The following is a 23,093-nucleotide window of genomic DNA, read 5'->3' as shown; positions in this document are numbered from 1 at the left end:
TAATATAACTCATGTTACTCTGCCAGCACATAGGTTTATTTTTGGAAATATTAGTTTTAAACACACAGATAATGACGAGAGCACTTTGTGTCAACATGTTTGAATATGGCTGCTACAGATTCCCGTCCCCCCCTTTTAAATGTTATAATCCATCGTATTTTCACACAATAAACCAGGCATTGGAATCTTGTCTGCATTTTTTTTGTTTTAATAGTTTAGCACTAGTTTGAGCCAAATTAGGAAATAATGACTCTGCAGTCATGGGCAAAACTATTAATTGAATTAGCTGTCAATCTGTGATTTGGGACATAACTTTTCCGTTTTTTGTAATTGTAAGTTGTTTCGCCTTTTGTTAATGTGTTTTCAGAAATTGTGAATTGTTTTGTATTTTGTTATTTTGGTTTGTGAAATTTTTAATTGGTTTGGCTTTTGTTAATTTGGTTTAGGGCTGCACAATTAATTGACTTTGAGGTTTTAATTAGTGCAATGACGTAACCACCAGAGGCTAAGTGATTTTTTTTTCCCTTCGGCGTCCCTGGCATTTGATTGACAGACATGTTCGCCAATCAGAATTGTTGAGCCTCGGGTTTGTTCGTCTTTTGCTTTAAACAGGTAAAAAGAAATACATTTCACTCTGTGCACCGCTCTCATCACCTTAACGCGTTTATTTAACAATAGAATTAAGTGAACGCAGTGAGCCCTCTTTTTAGTCATTCACATTTTTGTCCGAGGGGGCAGAGAGCGTGGCGCCAGCTTTACACAAAAGCAAGCACAGACAGCCTCCCAGCTCTCAACTTGCTAGTAAGAAGTGCTGTAAAGCAACCCAAATTAGGGCAGGGAAATCGGATTACAAAGCCAAATGTCCCGTTTTGGTAATAATTTAGCTTCAGATCGAATGGGCAATATGAGCCCATCAACATGGACAAATGAGCAAGAATGCTGTGATCACGTGATGGCAATAAACAAAAAGACAAAGTCCTACCGACTGGGAAAAATGCACTTTAAGATGTTCAGTATTTATTTAAGTTACATTTTTGCTTACATAAATTATTCCATTTAATTTTTTAAATTTTTATTTAGGATAAGAATTATTTATCTTCCAGTACAATGGTAAATAATTCTACAGTTATGAGAAATAATCCAATCCAATCCACTTTATTTATATAGCACATTTAAACAACAAAAATGTTTCCAAAGTGCTTCACAAAAATATTAAAAACAAGATCCAAACAAAATAAATAAATATAAAAACAATATAAAAATTAAATATCATATAACAGATTTTAAAGGGTGAAACCAATTAAAACAATAAATAGAAATAGAAATGTAAAAACACAGAGGACCACACAACTCACGTAGTATTAAAAGCCAGAGAATAAAAGTGGGTCTTAAGATGAGACTTAAAACACTCCACTGTGGGAGCAGTTTGAACATGGAGGGACAGAGTGTTCCAGAGCTTAGGGCCGACCACAGAGAAGGCCCTGTCTCCCCTGGTTTTAAGTCTTGTCTTGGGCACCATGAGCTGGAGCTGGATCTCGGACCTCAAAGCTGCCGCAGGAGTGTAAATTTGGATGAGGTCCGAGATATAATGAGGTGCCAGTCCATGCAAAGCTTTAAAACCAAACAGCAACATTTTAAAATCAATTCTAAAATGAACAGGGAGCCAGTGCAAAGTCTCAAGAATTGGGGTTAAATGCTCGTGTTTCCTGGCCCCTGTTAAAAGTCGTGCTGCCGCGTTCTGGACTAACCGCAACCGGGAGAGAGCTTTTTGGCTAATGCCAGCATAAAGTGCATTGCAGTAGTCCAGGCGACTTGAAATAAAAGCATGCACGACTTGTTCATAAAGGTTCAAAGATAAAAACGGTTTTAATTTTGCTAAAAGATAAATATGATAAAAACACGATTTTAAAACGCCATTGACTTGTTTATCAAGTTTAAAATCACTGTCTATAGCAGGGGTGGGCAATTAATTTTTACCGGGGGCCGAATGAGCAACCCGAGCACTGCTGGAGGGCCACACCGACAATATTTCAATTAAATTTTGCTGAAATTATTTTTGATATACCGTAAGATAGATAATAATAATAATAATATTTTCATTTAACCTAACTTATCTTTATACAAAAGCAGATGGCTTTTGATGGTTTTATTTTTAACACTTTCTTACACAACACTTCCTGATGTATAATACAATACAAACATTTAAATTTCTGTCACTTTATCCTGCATCCTCTTTGTTGTGAACGTAGCACGCCTGTCAGGTGATTGGCGAAGAAGGAGGAAGCGTTGCTGTTGCGGAAATGAGGAGTGAGGATTGGTTTTCCTTTTGGAAAGAACGAGATAAGTTGAGCTGTGTTAGTATAGCATGCTCAATAAAAGTTTAAAAAGTGCATCAGACTTGGTGTGCACTTCTTCTGGACGCTACAATTGATGTCAGAAGTGGGATGAAATGCCTCCCAGTTCGCCTTGCCATCAAACCTGGGAGTCTTCATTGAGGGCGGAATTCCCCCCGTGGCAAGCAGTGTGGCTGCACCTGTAAACGCTCTCTCTCTCTCTCTCTCTCTCTCTCTCTCTCTCTCTCTCTCTCTTTGCGGCGAGCTCCTCACGTGGCACGCACCTCCCGATGACGTAGCACACAAACAGTGCAGTATGCGCAAAGTTTTACTTCTGCCACCAATTGTAGCGTCCAGAAGAAGTGCACATCAAGTCTGACGCTCTTTTTAAACTTTTATTGAGCAAGCTATACTAACACAGCTCAACTTATCTCGTTCCTTCCACACGCACGTCTCCTCACTCCTCATTTACGCAACTCAAGAAGACAACATCTACTTCAGCAGGTCGTTACACTATATTCTTTAAACACAGCAACATGTGTACCACAAATAAACACACGGCTTTACCTTTTTGTTGAAAACACGCCATTCGTCATCAACTTTTCTCTTTTTAGCGTCTCGGGGATAACCGGGCATCACTTGTCACTGTGCGCCTTCCCTCACAGGACATACGCACATATAACACTTTTCAAAATAAAAGCAGCACAGTTGTATTGCACGCACGACAAAGATGTTTTTTTTTAATTTATTTTGTAATTTGAGATTGCCGCTGCGCGCACGAGCATACGTCCACACGGAAGTAATACAAATAACGCTTTTCAAAACAAAAGCAGCACCGTTGTATTGCACACTCGAAATAGATGCTTTTTTAAATTTATTTTGTAATTTATAATTGGCCTCACGCGGGCCGGACAGGGACGTACAAAGTGCCGGATGCGGCCCGCGGGCCGCACAATACCCAGGTCTGGTCTATAGTGACGCCAAAGCTGGTGACTTTGGGACACACATCATTTTGCAATGGTCCCAAGTCAAAAACTAAAATTTCCGTTTTTCCCTCATTCATTATTAAAAGTCTCTTGAGAAGGGGTGTCAGGGGGCCGTGGCCTTTTGAAATCGGCATATGAATTTGGCAGTCGTCTGCATAAAAATGATAAGACACTCCATGCCTCTTAAAAATCTCTCCAAGAGGGAGGAGATAAAGAGCAAACAGGATGGGGCCCAGAATAGATCCCTGGGGGACACCACAGTATAGCAGAGCAGAAGAAGAGGTGGCGTCCCCAAGTGTATATCCCTTTAAATGGTTACTTGCAATATTATTATGTATTATGATTACATTACATTATAAACAATTATTTGTTATGGTTATTTCTTAAGTTTAATGCTGTAGATAAAAGCTGTGGTTCTGTCTGCATAAAGCCAAATATTTGTAAAAGTAAATTATTGCATATTGTTCTGTGTAGCACATTGAGACAATAATAGGTTGATTGACAGTCTAAAAGTGACATGTCTTCCTTTACTTGTTACTTTCTCGGTTTTATGCACGTATGTCTAAAATATAAAAATCGCCAATATAATCACAATCACAATTAGGTTTTTTTCCTCAAAATCATGCTGTCCTAAGTGGTTTGTGCAATTGTAAGTTTTATATTTTGCTATATTGGTTTGTGTAACTGTCATTTTTTTTTCTTTCGTTAATTTGGTTTGTGTAATTTTTATTTTTTATATCGTTATTTTGGTTTCTGTAATTGTAAGTTGTTTTGTCTTCTATTAATTTGGTTAGTGTAATTTTTTTGTTATTTTGTCTTTTGTTAGTTTGTTAAAACCCAATCAGTTCAGCGTCAACAAACAGCAAAAGGTACTCCTGTCAAGGGCTTCATTAAGTGACCACTTAACGTTGGAAAATGCTTCTTCCTGTGTGTTGAATAAACTTTAGGCATTGTAAGTTAATATAGCAAGTGTCCTTGGCAGAACAAACATTAAATACTGCTTGGGCATATTATTGTTACCTAGGTGTTTAAATGTTTACGTTCTTCCATTTTAATTTTTTAAGATTTTAGGCAAGGCAAGGCAAGGCAAGGCAACTTTATTTGTATAGCGCTTTTCATACACAAGGCAGACTCAAAGTGCTTCACAGACAACAAAGTGAAATGAAAGAAAATAAAAGCAAAATTAAAATGCAGACAATAAAAATAAAAACAGTGCAGACGTTAAAAGTTAAAAGATTAAAAGATTTAGCTGAAAGCTAAGGTGAACATAAAAGTCTTCAGTCTAGTTTTAAAAGTAGTGAGAGTTGGGGAGAGTCTGACATCTTCAGGAAGTTTATTCCAGCTATGTGTTGCATAGTGACTGAATGATGATCTCCCTTGATTTGAGTTTACTCTTGGAACCGCTAACAGATTGGTCTCAGAAGATCTTAGTGATCTAGAGGGCGTATATAGTGGGAGCATATCAGTGATATACTTGGGCCCTAGACCATGTAGTGATTTATATGTGAGCAGGAGGATTTTGAAATCTATTCTCTGATGTACAGGGAGCCAATGTAAGGATTTAAGAATTGGTGTAATGTGCTCACATTTTTTGGTCTTTGTTAGAACTCTAGCAGCAGCGTTCTGAACAAGCTGTAGCTGCCTGACAGTTTTTTTGGGAAGACCTGCAAGGAGACCATTACAATAGTCTAGCCTACTGGTAATAAAGGCATGTACAAGTTTTTCTAAGTCTTGAGCTGACATTTCGCGATATTGCCATATTTTTGCTGAAAGGATTTAGTATAGAACAACGACGATAAAGATTGCAACTTTTGGTATCTGATAAAAAAAAGGCTTGCACCTACCGGAAGTAGCGTGACGTAGTCAGTTGAACATATACGCAAAGTTCCCTATTGTTTACAATGATGGCCGCATGAAGTGAGAGAGATTCGGACCGAGAAAGCGACAATTTCCCCATTAATTTGAGCGAGGATGAAAGATTTGTGGATGAGTAAAGTGCAAGTGAAGGACTAGTGGGGAGTTGAAGCTATTCAGATAGGGAAGATGCTGTGAGAGCCGGGGGTGACCTGATATTCAGCTGGGAATGACTACAACAGTAAATAAACACAAGACATATATATACTCTATTAGCCACAACACAACCAGGCTTATATTTAATATGCCACAAATTAATCCTGCATAAAAACACCTGCGTGTTTGTTATGCTAGCTCCTAGCTCCTCTGCTAGCTCCTAGCTCCATAGAACACGCCAATACAATTCAAACACCTGATCAACACACACAATCACTCAGCCCAAAAGACCGTTTACCTAACCCAAGGTTCATAAAGCTTATATATTTTTAAAAAGTTACGTACGTGACGCGCACATACGGTCAAGTTATCGAATGTTTAGCAGCCAAGGCTGCATACTCACGGTACCTGATATTCAGCTGGGAATGACTACAACAGTAAATAAACACAAGACATATATATACTCTATTAGCCACAACACAACCAGGCTTATATTTAATATGCCACAAATTAATCCTGCATAATAACACCTGCGTGTTTGTTATGCTAGCTCCTAGCTCCTCTGCTAGCTCCTAGCTCCATAGAACACGCCAATACAATTCAAACACCTGATCAACACACACAATCACTCAGCCCAAAAGACCGTTCACCTAACCCAAGGTTCATAAAGCTTATATATTTTTAAAAAGTTACGTACGTGACGCGCACTTACGGTACGGTACGTGTTATGCTAGCTCCTAGCTCCTCTGCTAGCTCCTAGCTCCATAGAACACGCCAATACAATTCAAACACATGATCAACACACACAATCACTCAGCCCAAAAGACCGTTCACCTAACCCAAGGTTCATAAAGCTTATATATTTTAAAAAAGTTACGTACATACGCAAAAAAAAGCCAAAGCTGCATACTCACAGTAGCACGTCTGCGTCTTTGTCATCCAAATCAAAGTAATCCCGGTAAGAGTCTGTGTTGTCCCAGTTCTCTACAGGCGTCTGTGTATCCAAATCAAAAGTCCTCCTGGTTAGAGTCTCTGTTATCCGAGTTCTTCCATCTTGACTGCATCTTTCGGGAATGTAAACAAAGAAGCGCCGGCTGTGTACTGTTGTGGCTGACTACGTTCGAAAAATACGTCCATTTCGCACCGACAACTTTCTTCTTTGCTTGCTTGGCTTCCTTCTCCATAATGCAATGAACATGATTGAAACAGATTCACGAACACAGATGTCCAGAATACTGTGGAATTATGAAATGAAAAAGAGCTTTTTCGTATCGGCTTCAATGTGGAAGGCATACCCGTGTTCGCCGGGCTACGTCACGCGCATACGTCATCCGCAGAGGCGTTTCGAACCGGAAGTTTAGCGGCAAATTTAAAATGTCACTTTATAAGTTAACCCGGCCGTATTGGCATGTGTTATAATGTTAAGATTTCATCATTGATATATAAACTATCAGACTGCGTGGTCGGTAGTAGTGGGTTTCAGTAGGCCTTTAATGGTTGTATCTCAGCTTTTTGTAGCTGATGTGATGGCGTCTTTCTTTTGAGAGCAAATTAGTTGGGACTGAAACAACAGTCCCCGTGACCCCAAAAGGGACAAGCGATAGAAAATGGATGGATGGATGGATGGATGAATCAACAGTGCCTCGGCTGGTTGGAGCCAAGTGGTACCTCTTTTGCCTTGATTAGATGTCACATGTCCCCAGAAGCAAGTTGATGTGGGCAGTTTAAATTTGCAACTAATATAACTCATGTTACTCTGCCAGCACATAGGTTTATTTTTGGAAATATTAGTTTTAAACACACAGATAATGACGAGAGCACTTTGTGTCAACATGTTTGAATATGGCTGCTACAGATTCCCGTCCCCCCCTTTTAAATGTTATAATCCATCGTATTTTCACACAATAAACCAGGCATTGGAATCTTGTCTGCATTTTTTTTGTTTTAATAGTTTAGCACTAGTTTGAGCCAAATTAGGAAATAATGACTCTGCAGTCATGGGCAAAACTATTAATTGAATTAGCTGTCAATCTGTGATTTGGGACATAACTTTTCCGTTTTTTGTAATTGTAAGTTGTTTCGCCTTTTGTTAATGTGTTTTCAGAAATTGTGAATTGTTTTGTATTTTGTTATTTTGGTTTGTGAAATTTTTAATTGGTTTGGCTTTTGTTAATTTGGTTTAGGGCTGCACAATTAATTGACTTTGAGGTTTTAATTAGTGCAATGACGTAACCACCAGAGGCTAAGTGATTTTTTTTTCCCTTCGGCGTCCCTGGCATTTGATTGACAGACATGTTCGCCAATCAGAATTGTTGAGCCTCGGGTTTGTTCGTCTTTTGCTTTAAACAGGTAAAAAGAAATACATTTCACTCTGTGCACCGCTCTCATCACCTTAACGCGTTTATTTAACAATAGAATTAAGTGAACGCAGTGAGCCCTCTTTTTAGTCATTCACATTTTTGTCCGAGGGGGCAGAGAGCGTGGCGCCAGCTTTACACAAAAGCAAGCACAGACAGCCTCCCAGCTCTCAACTTGCTAGTAAGAAGTGCTGTAAAGCAACCCAAATTAGGGCAGGGAAATCGGATTACAAAGCCAAATGTCCCGTTTTGGTAATAATTTAGCTTCAGATCGAATGGGCAATATGAGCCCATCAACATGGACAAATGAGCAAGAATGCTGTGATCACGTGATGGCAATAAACAAAAAGACAAAGTCCTACCGACTGGGAAAAATGCACTTTAAGATGTTCAGTATTTATTTAAGTTACATTTTTGCTTACATAAATTATTCCATTTAATTTTTTAAATTTTTATTTAGGATAAGAATTATTTATCTTCCAGTACAATGGTAAATAATTCTACAGTTATGAGAAATAATCCAATCCAATCCACTTTATTTATATAGCACATTTAAACAACAAAAATGTTTCCAAAGTGCTTCACAAAAATATTAAAAACAAGATCCAAACAAAATAAATAAATATAAAAACAATATAAAAATTAAATATCATATAACAGATTTTAAAGGGTGAAACCAATTAAAACAATAAATAGAAATAGAAATGTAAAAACACAGAGGACCACACAACTCACGTAGTATTAAAAGCCAGAGAATAAAAGTGGGTCTTAAGATGAGACTTAAAACACTCCACTGTGGGAGCAGTTTGAACATGGAGGGACAGAGTGTTCCAGAGCTTAGGGCCGACCACAGAGAAGGCCCTGTCTCCCCTGGTTTTAAGTCTTGTCTTGGGCACCATGAGCTGGAGCTGGATCTCGGACCTCAAAGCTGCCGCAGGAGTGTAAATTTGGATGAGGTCCGAGATATAATGAGGTGCCAGTCCATGCAAAGCTTTAAAACCAAACAGCAACATTTTAAAATCAATTCTAAAATGAACAGGGAGCCAGTGCAAAGTCTCAAGAATTGGGGTTAAATGCTCGTGTTTCCTGGCCCCTGTTAAAAGTCGTGCTGCCGCGTTCTGGACTAACCGCAACCGGGAGAGAGCTTTTTGGCTAATGCCAGCATAAAGTGCATTGCAGTAGTCCAGGCGACTTGAAATAAAAGCATGCACGACTTGTTCATAAAGGTTCAAAGATAAAAACGGTTTTAATTTTGCTAAAAGATAAATATGATAAAAACACGATTTTAAAACGCCATTGACTTGTTTATCAAGTTTAAAATCACTGTCTATAGCAGGGGTGGGCAATTAATTTTTACCGGGGGCCGAATGAGCAACCCGAGCACTGCTGGAGGGCCACACCGACAATATTTCAATTAAATTTTGCTGAAATTATTTTTGATATACCGTAAGATAGATAATAATAATAATAATATTTTCATTTAACCTAACTTATCTTTATACAAAAGCAGATGGCTTTTGATGGTTTTATTTTTAACACTTTCTTACACAACACTTCCTGATGTATAATACAATACAAACATTTAAATTTCTGTCACTTTATCCTGCATCCTCTTTGTTGTGAACGTAGCACGCCTGTCAGGTGATTGGCGAAGAAGGAGGAAGCGTTGCTGTTGCGGAAATGAGGAGTGAGGATTGGTTTTCCTTTTGGAAAGAACGAGATAAGTTGAGCTGTGTTAGTATAGCATGCTCAATAAAAGTTTAAAAAGTGCATCAGACTTGGTGTGCACTTCTTCTGGACGCTACAATTGATGTCAGAAGTGGGATGAAATGCCTCCCAGTTCGCCTTGCCATCAAACCTGGGAGTCTTCATTGAGGGCGGAATTCCCCCCGTGGCAAGCAGTGTGGCTGCACCTGTAAACGCTCTCTCTCTCTCTCTCTCTCTCTCTCTCTCTCTCTCTCTCTCTCTCTTTGCGGCGAGCTCCTCACGTGGCACGCACCTCCCGATGACGTAGCACACAAACAGTGCAGTATGCGCAAAGTTTTACTTCTGCCACCAATTGTAGCGTCCAGAAGAAGTGCACATCAAGTCTGACGCTCTTTTTAAACTTTTATTGAGCAAGCTATACTAACACAGCTCAACTTATCTCGTTCCTTCCACACGCACGTCTCCTCACTCCTCATTTACGCAACTCAAGAAGACAACATCTACTTCAGCAGGTCGTTACACTATATTCTTTAAACACAGCAACATGTGTACCACAAATAAACACACGGCTTTACCTTTTTGTTGAAAACACGCCATTCGTCATCAACTTTTCTCTTTTTAGCGTCTCGGGGATAACCGGGCATCACTTGTCACTGTGCGCCTTCCCTCACAGGACATACGCACATATAACACTTTTCAAAATAAAAGCAGCACAGTTGTATTGCACGCACGACAAAGATGTTTTTTTTAATTTATTTTGTAATTTGAGATTGCCGCTGCGCGCACGAGCATACGTCCACACGGAAGTAATACAAATAACGCTTTTCAAAACAAAAGCAGCACCGTTGTATTGCACACTCGAAATAGATGCTTTTTTAAATTTATTTTGTAATTTATAATTGGCCTCACGCGGGCCGGACAGGGACGTACAAAGTGCCGGATGCGGCCCGCGGGCCGCACAATACCCAGGTCTGGTCTATAGTGACGCCAAAGCTGGTGACTTTGGGACACACATCATTTTGCAATGGTCCCAAGTCAAAAACTAAAATTTCCGTTTTTCCCTCATTCATTATTAAAAGTCTCTTGAGAAGGGGTGTCAGGGGGCCGTGGCCTTTTGAAATCGGCATATGAATTTGGCAGTCGTCTGCATAAAAATGATAAGACACTCCATGCCTCTTAAAAATCTCTCCAAGAGGGAGGAGATAAAGAGCAAACAGGATGGGGCCCAGAATAGATCCCTGGGGGACACCACAGTATAGCAGAGCAGAAGAAGAGGTGGCGTCCCCAAGTGTATATCCCTTTAAATGGTTACTTGCAATATTATTATGTATTATGATTACATTACATTATAAACAATTATTTGTTATGGTTATTTCTTAAGTTTAATGCTGTAGATAAAAGCTGTGGTTCTGTCTGCATAAAGCCAAATATTTGTAAAAGTAAATTATTGCATATTGTTCTGTGTAGCACATTGAGACAATAATAGGTTGATTGACAGTCTAAAAGTGACATGTCTTCCTTTACTTGTTACTTTCTCGGTTTTATGCACGTATGTCTAAAATATAAAAATCGCCAATATAATCACAATCACAATTAGGTTTTTTTCCTCAAAATCATGCTGTCCTAAGTGGTTTGTGCAATTGTAAGTTTTATATTTTGCTATATTGGTTTGTGTAACTGTCATTTTTTTTTCTTTCGTTAATTTGGTTTGTGTAATTTTTATTTTTTATATCGTTATTTTGGTTTCTGTAATTGTAAGTTGTTTTGTCTTCTATTAATTTGGTTAGTGTAATTTTTTTGTTATTTTGTCTTTTGTTAGTTTGTTAAAACCCAATCAGTTCAGCGTCAACAAACAGCAAAAGGTACTCCTGTCAAGGGCTTCATTAAGTGACCACTTAACGTTGGAAAATGCTTCTTCCTGTGTGTTGAATAAACTTTAGGCATTGTAAGTTAATATAGCAAGTGTGCAAGACTTACATAACATCAGGAGCTTAGAAAATAACACTACTTTAGGATATAATTGTGTGCATTTCAGTTAATAACACAGCATAAAATATATTATTAAAATGAATGTATAGGCATGGATGGCAGTTCATGACAGTAGCACTTGAGTTCATTGCCTACTTGAGTAACATTTTTCCCTGGGTGATCAATAAATTTAATCTTAGTCTTATATTGATAATACCTTTATTATTTAATTTATTTCTAGCAATAATACTTTTTGTTTATATTTATTATTTTGTACTTGAATTATCTGTTATTTCTATGTTATCAAAATCTCTAAATAATGTCTGATTTTATACATGTTTTATAATTGTTTCTTGTGAAATTTGATTATTTATTAGTTTATTACTACTCAGTAGGACTGGGCGATATGGCCTTTTATTAATATCTCGATATTTTTGGGCCATGTCACGATACACGATATATATCGCGATATTTTGCCTTAGCCTTGAATGAACACTTGATGCATATAATCACACCAGTAGGATGATTCTATGTGTCTACATTAAAACATTCTTGTTCATGCTGCGTTAATATATGCTCATTTTAAACTTTCATGCAGAGAGGGAAATCACAACTAAGTCAATTTACCAAAACTGTATTTATTAAACAGTTATTAAGCAGTGGCACAAACATTCATGTCATTTCCAAAACAGAAAGTGCAAGATTGTCAGAGACATTTGAAAACAAGCTATTAGTGTACTTTTGTGAATGATGTCACTTATATGACATTTCAAAACAACACTAAATTAAAGTGTACTTTTTCTACAGAACGCCACTACAATAGTTAAAAACAAATAAAGTGCACTTTTGTGCATGATGTCACAAAAGATGTCACACAAGATATTTCAATAAGTGTCAAATAAAAATGAGCTGCATAATAAGAAATCAAATAGTATATGTCCTTCGTTCTATGGTAGGTTCCTGCGGACGTTATCTCCTTCTGTTGTTGACTATTTTTTTCATACGGTGTTGATCTGGAAATTGTTGCTTCGGCATTTTGTTGGTGTGGCACCGAACGGAGACGTTGAGATGCGGAGTTTCAAGCACTCTTCATTCTCTAGCGGGTGACTTTTCAAATGATGCTACAAATTAGCAGTCCTGCTACTTTTTGTAGCAACGCTTTTGCCGCATAATTGTTCAACATATTCCCACTTGAAGCCAAACCACCGCCAGACGATGGACCCCGTGCTTTTTTTCTTGGGAATTAATTCTTCCTACATTTGTTACCAGATTTGCACCTTCTCTCTCTCGTATTACCACTCGCACCACTCCGTTAGCATCACAGCTAATTTTACCTTGTCGCTCCCTCTCTGCTCGGGGAGGGCGTGTGACGTTGCACATGTGACGTATGTAAGAAGGTGCGCTTGGTATTTATGTCTGTGAGAAGGAGAGACAAGAAAGAGTGGGAAACGCATGTAGTGTAATGCCCGCAGCTAAAAGCAACTTTGTGAGAACATATACTCGAATATCACGATATAGCCATTTTCTATATCGCACAGAGACAAACCCGCGATATATCGAGTATATCGATATATCGCCCAGCCCTACTACTCAGACTATAATCGTACAGTCAAAATCTATAATTGTTGCATCCCAACCTTCAGCAGAGGTAGCAAAAACTTTGGCACTTGCAAAGCAAACTATTCGTGGTGGAACCTAATGGTAAAAAGTTTAACAACAACGACTTTTATACATTAAATCCTTTTTCTGCTTTTCTGTTACTCATCGCCCATCAAGGAGTCCAGGGTCAGAGGAGGCGGGAGTCATGAGTGCACCAGAGGCGGGAGTCATGAGTGCACCAGAGGCGGGAGTCATGAGTGCACCAGAGGCGGGAGTTATGAGTGCACCAGAGGCACCCAATCCCGGCAAGGAGCAAGGGAGTGACGGGAGCAACGGAACACCCTCGACATCCACTGCCACAGACAACAGGGGTGCCAGTTCGCCTCCGGTCACGATAAAGAAGGAGCCCGAGACCGCGGAGACGAGCAATGGCAGCATCGGAGACGCTCTCAACCCGGCAGAGATCTGCGTCGTCATCGGGGGGAGCGACCCTAAAGCCAGCGGAGGCGGATCACGTAGAGCTCAGTCGGAGGGTATGTTTGCCCTTGGTACACCTCCTCCAACGAAGAGCACAGATTCGTGCATAGGTGTGTTAAATATGTACTATACACACTAACTTTACCAGCTTTAACCTTTCCTCGCTCATACTAACAAATTAAAAGTAGCAGTGTTGCCCGCAGGACTGCAATCTATCTGTGGTGTTGGGTTTCCGGGGGGGCGCTAGATGATGCCATCGTCTAATTTGCATTGAGGATGTAATGAAATGAATATAATGATATATACCGGATTTTCCGGATTATAAATTGCTCCGGAGTATAAATCGCACTGGCCGAAAATGCATAATAAAGAAGGAAAAAAACATATATAAGTCGCTCTAGAGCAGCGGTCAGCAACCTTTTTGAAACCAAGGGCTACTTCTTGGGTACTGATTAATGCGAAGGGCTACCAGTTAGATACACACTTAAATAAATTGCCAGAAGTAGCCAATTTGCTCAATTTACCTTTAACTCTGTTATTATTAATAATTAATTATATTTATCTTTGTGGAAACACTGATCATCTTAATGATTTCTCACAATAAATATATATAGAAACAGATAAATATCAATATGCAACACTTTATTTTTTATATTTTCTCTAAGTGCACATTTTTCAAATTGAACATTTTCAAATGATCACTTCTAAGACAGTCTTGTGAAATCACAATATCCCATTTTAACTAGCTAGCCACTAACATTTTTGAACAAATCATGAATTACTTTGCACCCTGTTTGTACAAATAATAACTCATGTAAAATACAAAAGTCAACTCTCAAATTTTTAAATAAATCATGTCACACTTTGAACTGGACACCAAATCTGTTATCTGTTTCTTTGTCAGTTAGTGGGAAGCCTGGCATTGCATGCTGTTAACTAGTGTGTTGTACTCTGGTGTGTAACTTGACACTGCAACTCAGAGTGAGTCTTGCAGATGTGCATCAGTGAGGCGTGTTCTGTGTTTGTTCTTGATGAAGTTCATGTCAGAAAAGGCTGATTCACAAAGATAAGATTTTTCCTCATTGTTTGCGGAACCTTCTTAATCTTTTGGACATATTTTCACAGCAATCTGGCCTTAAGCTTAATTATGATAAATGTAAAATGTTAAGGATCGGAAATCTAAAGGGAACGTCCTTTCGAATGGAATGCAAAGTGCCTGTTTTGTGGACAGATGGACCAGTTAACATACTTGGTGTTGTTGTCCCAGAGAATCTGGAAGATCTAGGCTCAGTAAATTATGATAATCGACTAAGAAAGCTGGACAAAATTATGCAATTATGGAAATGGTAATCCCTAACCTTGTATGGTAAAATGTCTATTGCCAACTCGTTAATTATTCCTCAATTTATTTATTTGTTTTTGTCATTACCAGCTCCATCACAAAACTTTTTTAAGATTTATGAGCGGAGGGTCTTCGATTTTGTCTGGAACGGCAAACCGGAAAAGATTAAAAGAAAGGTTTTATACAATGAGTATGAATATGGGGGCCTGAAACTTCTCAACCTTGAAGCTATGTGTCTGTCTTTAAAAGCATCAATTGTTCCAGAGATGTATTTAAACATTGAGTGGTACACAAATGTCCTGTTGGACAAAAAACATGTACTGTATCAAAAGAAATTGTATCCTTTTTTACAAGTGATCCCCTCCCAGAGAGTCTGCTGGGAAACATAAAGGAAACAATCCACTCATAGTGGTGTTTTCAATTTTATGTGCCAGAAAAAAGAGACGATATTTTGCAGCAGTTAATATGGATGAACTCCAATATTGTAATAGATGGAAAGCCTTTCTTTTGGAAAAATATGTTTGAAAGAGGAATCATTTTTGTCAATGATATTATCAATGAGAATGGTAAAATTATGAAGTATGATGAATTTAGAGCTATGTATGGTGATGCTTGCTCAAGCTTTTCATTTTATCAACTAACTGGAGTAACTGGGAAAAGATGGAAACAAATAATTAATTATGGAACTACTAAATTATTAGTTTGTAAACCTCTAATAAGAAATTCTAGTTGGCAAAAAGGAACTAAAATAAATAGAAAAATATATAATTTTTATTTAATAAAGAAATCTTTGAAGGCTGCCTCATACAACACAAATGGAAAATAGGAGGACTTTTTTGACTGCCCGTTGCCATGGGATGCCATATTCAAACTAACCTATAAAACCACTATCGATGTGCAAAATCGTTATTTTCAAATTAAAATTATTTATAACTTCTTACCCACAGGGAAAATGTTAAAATTATGGAATATGGCAGAGTCAGATGATTGCCGATTTTGTTGTCAGGAGCCTGAATCCACCCTGCATTTGTTTTGGTATTGTCATATTGTGTCTTTGTTTTGGGTGGAAGTTGAAAAAATGTGTTTAAGGATTGGTTTGTTTATGAAGCTTAATGTGGTTTCTGTTATTTTAGGAGAGTTCATTGACAATCATGATTTAGTCAATTTAATTATAGTACTCGGTAAAATGTTTATTTTTTAGGCCAAAAACAGAAATTCACTTACTATTACTTTCTTTAAAACATTTATTCAGTTTTTTCTAACTTTAGAAAGTTACATGGTTGAAAACGATAATGATGCCAAAAAACATTTAAAAAAAGATGAGAAGTCCTCAAAGGCTTATTTTGAAAGTATAATTATGTTTATAGATTATATGATATCTGTTGTTGTGTTCCCTAATTTGAGTGACCTGGACATAATCTGGACTGTACATTTTGAAAATGTAATTTTGTTTATAAATTATATGCAATCTGTTGTGTTCCCTAATTTTTTTCTGTGTACATGAATGAAGGTGTGTGTTGCTGAGTCCGACTTGGACATTATCTGGACTGGGCCTGGTTTAAAAAACCCTTTAAAAAAATCTAATTTCATTGACAACCTGGTCTGTTGAAGATAAGGCCCTTTTTTAAAAAAATAAAATAAAATAAGATAAATAAATAAAAAACATTTTCTTGGATAAAAAAGAAAGTAAAACAATATAAAAATAATTACATATAAAATAGTAATTAATGAAAATGTTAGTGGACCAGCAGCCTATACAATCATGTGTGCTTCAGGGACTGTGTCCCTTGCAGATGTGTTGTCTATGTTGTGGGAACCAAAATATTGGTAGCAGAAAGAAATAACCCCTTTTGTGTGAGTGGGTGTGGATGAGTGTGCATGGGGGAGGTTGTTTGGGTTGATGCACTGATTGAAAGAGTATCTTGTGTTTATTCTATGTAGATTTAATTTAAAAAAATATATATATATTATTTATTTATTTATTTTTTATTTATTTTTTTAAAAACAATTTTTTAGAACAGGCCCGCGGGCGTCTCATCTGGTCCTTACGGGCGACCTGGTGCCCGCGGGCACCGCGTTGGTGACCCCTGCTCTAGAGTATAAGTCACATTTTTGGGGGAAATTTATTGGATAAAATCCAACACCAATAATAGACATTTGAAAGGCAATTTCAAATAAATAAAGAATAGTGAACAACAGGCATATTTCACTACTTCCAGCTTGTAACCTGCAGTATAGGATTTCCTTTTCGGTGCCATTTTTGTTCAGCCCTTCTCAGTTTTTATAAGTTACCGCCAATGTTGAAATGATCAATTTGCATGGGTACGGAAGTAGTAGCAGGTAAATTCTTTTTTTTCAAAATACACTTGTTTTTGGTTGACGTGTGTGTGTGACGATTGCTGATATACGCCTAGTCTCTTACGTGAATGAGATAAATAATATTATTTGATATTTTACGGTAATGTGTTAAGAATTTCACACATAAGTCACTCCAGAGTATAACTCGCACCCCCGGCCAAACTATGAAAAAAACTGCGACTTAAAATCAGAAAAATACGGTATGTTGAATGTGCTCAAAAAGTACTTGTACACACACTGAAATCGTTTACCTAAGTTAAAAAAAATAAATAAATAAATAAATAGACACATAACTTTCTTGTATTTATTGTGGCTACCCAAAAGCCCTTTTATTTTCATTTGAGTGTTTGAATATGCTTATCTTCTACTGTTTTAATTTGTTACTTCCAATTTCTGAATTATGACTGTTGCCATTATTCCTTTGGATATAAATCGATCTTTCTAAGAGAGCACAGCCTGTAGGATCAATGTGCTCCTTTGAATAGTTTAGTTGTTAATACAGTAATGTGTTTGCTCAAATTTAGATTAGGGCATGCCCTTTCTTAATGGGGAAAAAAGACATTAATGTCTCTTGTATTTATGTTAGCAAAGCTGTGCTAGCGCAAAAAATGAGCAGTGTCAGCCGTCTGTGACTTTTATCAAAGTGCAATTATCAATAACAGTTTTACGATAATTCTAATTTTAAACCACTAATACCGACCGTTTTACCGTGGTTGATCATTATACTTTTTATAATTACATCCTTCATTTGAATAATTGGCAGTGGAGCATGTGGGTAAAGTATTAAAAGTAAAACAAATATGTTTGGAAATACAAATTAACTTTCCTAATTTCTGCTTCTTTAAAATGGTGGGAGAGGGGGATTAATAAAAGCTAAATTAAACAGCTTTTATTAAATCCACTACCAAAATAGGATTTAACAGTCATTAAACCACATTATTATCATGTTCTCTCTGCGAAACAAACTCCCGGCATGGCTGTTGGCATTTATTTACAGTGTTTTGTACAGTATTTCAATTTGATATTTTGTTTTGTACCTACTGTATACGACAGTAGCATGAGACCTGGACCACTGGTTTAAATAATCTGATCTCGTACTTCTTCAATGCAAATGTGTCTTTTTACATTTAATTTTGTTGGACTATAAGTTTGGTTCAATTAATTTTCAGTGACATCATGAACTGATTCAACTTCTTCCCCCATGTAGGTTCCTATGTATGTGGAGTCTGTGGGAAGAAGTACAAGTACTACAACTGCTTTCAGACCCATGTCAGGGCACACAGAGGTAGGAGACTACAGTGCATCAGTGTTGTTTGTGTTTAAACATGCTCTAAGAAAGCTGCTTTTTCCCTCAACCCATTATAGAATCTGAGAGCATGGTTGCAGATCTACAACCAACACCTAACAGTGAGTATACTTGTACATCTACTTTGCTATTGTTTATTTTTTTAATAAACTGAAATAAAGGCTGATGTGGGAAAGTCCAACCTTAGCATAAGGCTAAGACCCACTGTGCCGGGGCCATTTTATTCCACAGGCACCTTAAAATCCTTCCAAGGATTCATGCTGGAGGTTTGATTAGGACTAAAAATACTCCTATGTCGGAGTTCTGGAGTTATTTTTAAATCTTCTTTCATGCACAAAGACTAGGATAACATTAAAAAGCCCAGTCTGTGTTATGCCCACAGATACAATCTGTTGTTGTATGTATAAAATTACAAACATCTGGAACCAAAGCTTTGTTTGAATAAGTAGGCCAGAGAGGATGCCTGACAAAAAATATGATACAGTTGATTCTTGAGGGTAGCATTTTTGTCAACTTGATAATATATCAATATAATGTGTGTATTATGAAAGTGCAATGGTTTTATTGCTTCCTAAATTAAATGGATCTGTTTTTTGGGATGTTTTGTTTGAATAGTGTTATGGTTTTCCCACACTTGCTTGCTGAAATAGCCTATTCATCAAAACCAGCAAGAAGTATCTAAAATCCAGATGGTCAATTTTCATGCCAGCATGTTCACGATTGGTCTATCTTTAACCTTGTTTTTTTTACAGGGCTTGTAAAAAAAAAGAAAATAGAACAATATCAAGAAGTGAATGTTTGTGTTCAATGATTTTAATAGAAAATGTTTTTACACGGATTAAAGGGAACACAATACAGTGCTTCCGGAAAGTATTTACAGTGCTTCACTCCTTCTACATTTTGTTTTTACAGCCTTATTTCAAAATTAAATTGAGTACTTTTTGACCTCAAAATTCTACAGACAATACCCCATCATTACAATGTAAAAAAGTTAACTGTACATACGTATTTGCATCCTTTGCTCAATACTTTGTTGATGTAGCTTTGGCAGGAATTACAGCCTCAAGTCTTTTTGAGTATGATGCCACAAGCTTGGCACACCTGTCTTTGGGAAGTTTCGCCCATTCCTCGTTAAAGCACCTCTCAAACTCCATCGGTTTGGATGGGAAGCGTTGATTTTATGCAGGATGTCCATGTACATTGCTGAATTAATTTTAGTCTAGTCAGGGAGGTGACCAAGAACATTCCAGAAGGACAACCATCTCTGCAGCAATCCACCAAACCGGCCTGTATAGTGTAGCATAGTGGACAGATGGAAGCCATTTCTTAGCAAAAACTTTTCCAAAATGCACCTGGAATACTCTGAGATGATGAGGAACAAGAGACAAAGATTAAACTATTTAGCGTGGATGTCAGGTGTCATGTTTGAAGGAAACCAGGCACCGCTCATCACCAGGCCAATACCATTCTTAGAGTGAAGCATGGTGGTGGCAGCATCACGCTGTGGGGATGCTTTTCAGCGGCAGGAACTGGGAGACTAGTCAGGATAGAGGCAAAGATGAACGCAGCAATGACATTTTGGGTGAAAACCAACGCTTCCCATCCAACCAGATGGTGCTGCAAAGAGGAATGGACGAAAGTGCCCAAAGATAGGTGTGCGGAGCTTGTGGCATCGTATTCAAAAAGACTTGAGGCTGTAATTGCTGCCAAAAGTGCATCAGTGATTTTTTTAGTGTTTTATTTTTAATAAATTATCAAAAAAAACATTGTTATTATGGGGTATTGTCTGTAGAATTTTTAGGACAACAATGAATTTATTCCATTTTGGAACACGGCTGTAACATAACAATATGTGGAAAAAGTAAAGCGCTGTGAATACTTTCCGAATGCACTGTATAATACGATGCCACATGTAAGCACAACCATTTATGTTTTAATCCTATAAGGTTTAATGGGCAGTTGACCTTCAGAACATGATTGAGATTTCCCATGTTGGAATCAATGACATTGCTGCCAAATGTAACATTTTGATGCTTTGCTAGTATAGTTCATGACCCTGCATACACATACACAAATATTGCAATAGCATTTGATAGGATTTTAGATAAAAAACTATTTAAAAAAAAACAAAGTGAAATTTGCCTTAATTCCCCTATAAAGTCTTCAGTTATTTAGTTTCTTACAGACACAGTGGTACCTTAGTTTTCTTACACCACTTTTTCTATAATTTGGTTTTTGGCAAGAATGTTTGCCAAAAGTTTTCCGTCTAGGTAATCGTGCGGATGACAAATGAGTCCATTTGCCTGTGTATTATTCCGCGGAAACTGAAAACTGAAGCACTTTGCCAAACCCAAGAATCCCAGGCTTTGGCGACTCAGTTTCTCTGCTTTTTTATCGTTCACTGCGACTTCAAAATAAAGAAAGCTAAACGATAACTACAAATTTAATTAAAAACAAACTTGTAGCGTAGTCTTATGTTGTTTCATTACTTCACAATCAAGCTGGCTTAGGGTTAGCATGGCTTCTCCTCTCCTCCCGCCATGTTTTGCTCTGTGTGTCTCTGCCAGTTCCACTTTTTAAAACCATCTGTATTACTTTATTTAACACACTTAAGAGGACTGTTTGCAAAATTTCTACAGATGCCTACAGGCCACCAAATTTCCAATGTATTTTACACAGTATATCCTGCCCTCTTAACGGATTCTCGTACATACTGACGTACGTAACACATGAATGCGCATTAGCTTTAGGTGTTGTTAGCTAAAAATAGCAATTTGGATAGCTAGCATTAGCTGTCATTGAATGTGTATTCTATCATAATAACAACACGACTGCAAATTTTTTGTTGCTTCTCTTGGGTTGCTTTTGTATGTGTGCAACTGCCCCCTGCGCGTATGTGTTGACGACACCGGGCGATTGACCGCCGTAAACACCAGTTTTATTTGGGTCGGTAACATTTTTTATTACATTTGTGTTTGTGAAAAATATAGTCAATTGTCAAACAAATGTATTCTGGTAAACCTGGTACTGTACTTGTTATATTGTTTGCTCTGAAAAAAGTTACTGTGATGAAGTAGCAAACAGCACCTTTAAATAATCAATATTTGGACGTTTTTCCGTCGATTCAGATTCGTACATGTCCCAATCGTGATGCATCTAAAATGTATTATTTCCCTCTGTTGTGAAAGATAAACCGATGCGACCGGTTTGTAAAGTGAGCAATCCGGATGCGTCGGTAGCAGCCAGCTCAATCCATAAGAATCAGCAGTGAATCTTTTATATTAATGGAGTGTAGAAACAGGCTGGGTATTGCACGAAACTAGCAGTCAGTTGACAGTTCATCTTTAAAACAATGCAAGTGCCAGTGCTTCCCACAAAATAATTACCCCGGATTTGCGGTTGCTGAACTGCAATACCGCGGAATGTTGCCGAGCTTTGCCATCCGTCAATACCCACAGGCCTGGCATATCATTCAACTCCAGCTAACCACTCCCTTGCTTCCCCCACCCCGGTGAGGTCCCCAAATAGCTGTCCAAGATATGCCTGTAATATGATTATTTGATTTTGGACCTCTGGAATCAGCATGTTCTTATCCATTATGTCAATAGGGTGAAATTACATCTGAAAACCTTTGACAAGTGGACTTAATTTGTAGATATTCAGAGAAGCTCTGAAGTACCCTGGATTTTATTTTTATTGATTGGACTCAAGGTTAAGACTTTTTTTATTTATACATTTTATTTGATCATTTTTGTGTCATCCCATCAAACAAAAATATGTTCATTCAGCGAGTCTTTTTTTTGCTCCATGCCTAAAAATAAATTTTAATTGACATGTGATTTTGTTGTCATTTTATTTTATGATTAAAGCATTAAAGATGCCTTACAGCATATTTGGGGATATATGATATTTTTTTACAAATGTGAAAATACTCTAAGCATGTGACTTTAATAGAATGTGCTTTTTTTATATATTTGAAGATGAATGTACCTTTGAGTGTTCTCATTCATCCACATTATTGTTATTCCCAGGGCACTCAACTGATGAGTTGACTGTTCAGTTTGTCTTAAAAGATGTTTGACCCCTCATCCGAGTAGTTTTCATCACTTCATGCTCATAGACTGAAATTGCTCAGATCTAGTCTGAGCGCTTGGTGCCAAGGTCCTAACTATTTCTCCTCTGGATAAGTAGTAAAAGGAGTGTGTGCACAGGAAGGAATGGTTTTGTTCTTTAGTGGCGCAAAAGAAGATTGTGTCCATCAACCTATGTTAACCACAGAATCGTTCATTCACTTTATCATCCTATCGAATCATTCTGTTTTTAAAATATATCGTTTTTTTATCTTACTGTAACCCATGTATCTAGATGCGTAACAAATGGTCCATCACAAAGAGATGTACAAATCTACTTTGCAGATACACTATCCATGTGTTATTCCATGTCACTGTTGGATTGTTGGTGGAAATGCATGCTTTACAACTATTGAATTTGATATTCAGTGTAAGAATACCCAAGTAATGTGGGTTACAGAAAATCAAGAAGTTACTGCTTTGCTGTCAACCATTTGTCACGTAAATTCGCGCCATGGTGGCTCCTCGGCATCAGACCCGAGTAGTGGAAATAAGATTGAAATTGATTTTTACCTTCCAC

The 23,093-nt window shown here is 37.6% G+C and overlaps 1 protein-coding gene across 10 annotated transcripts in view; it reads left to right on the top strand.

Moving 5' to 3' along the window:
* Positions 1-23,093, top strand: part of LOC133655278 (zinc finger protein 618-like) — a 90,552-nt gene that overhangs the window by 39,398 nt on the left and 28,061 nt on the right. For 9 of the 10 annotated variants that reach the window (XM_062055268.1, XM_062055273.1, XM_062055277.1 and 6 more), the window contains 3 exons: positions 13,138-13,547; positions 18,345-18,422; positions 18,503-18,544. In XM_062055268.1, coding sequence (XP_061911252.1) covers positions 13,138-13,547; positions 18,345-18,422; positions 18,503-18,544 — 530 coding nt within the window. The remainder of the gene's footprint in view (positions 1-13,137; positions 13,548-18,344; positions 18,423-18,502; positions 18,545-23,093) is intronic. The other variant, XM_062055274.1, reaches the window with a different exon arrangement.

The sequence above is a fragment of the Entelurus aequoreus genome, linkage group LG08 (assembly GCF_033978785.1).
Source record: "Entelurus aequoreus isolate RoL-2023_Sb linkage group LG08, RoL_Eaeq_v1.1, whole genome shotgun sequence".
Taxonomy (NCBI): domain Eukaryota; kingdom Metazoa; phylum Chordata; class Actinopteri; order Syngnathiformes; family Syngnathidae; genus Entelurus; species Entelurus aequoreus.
This window is presented reverse-complemented; position numbering and strand designations above follow the sequence as displayed.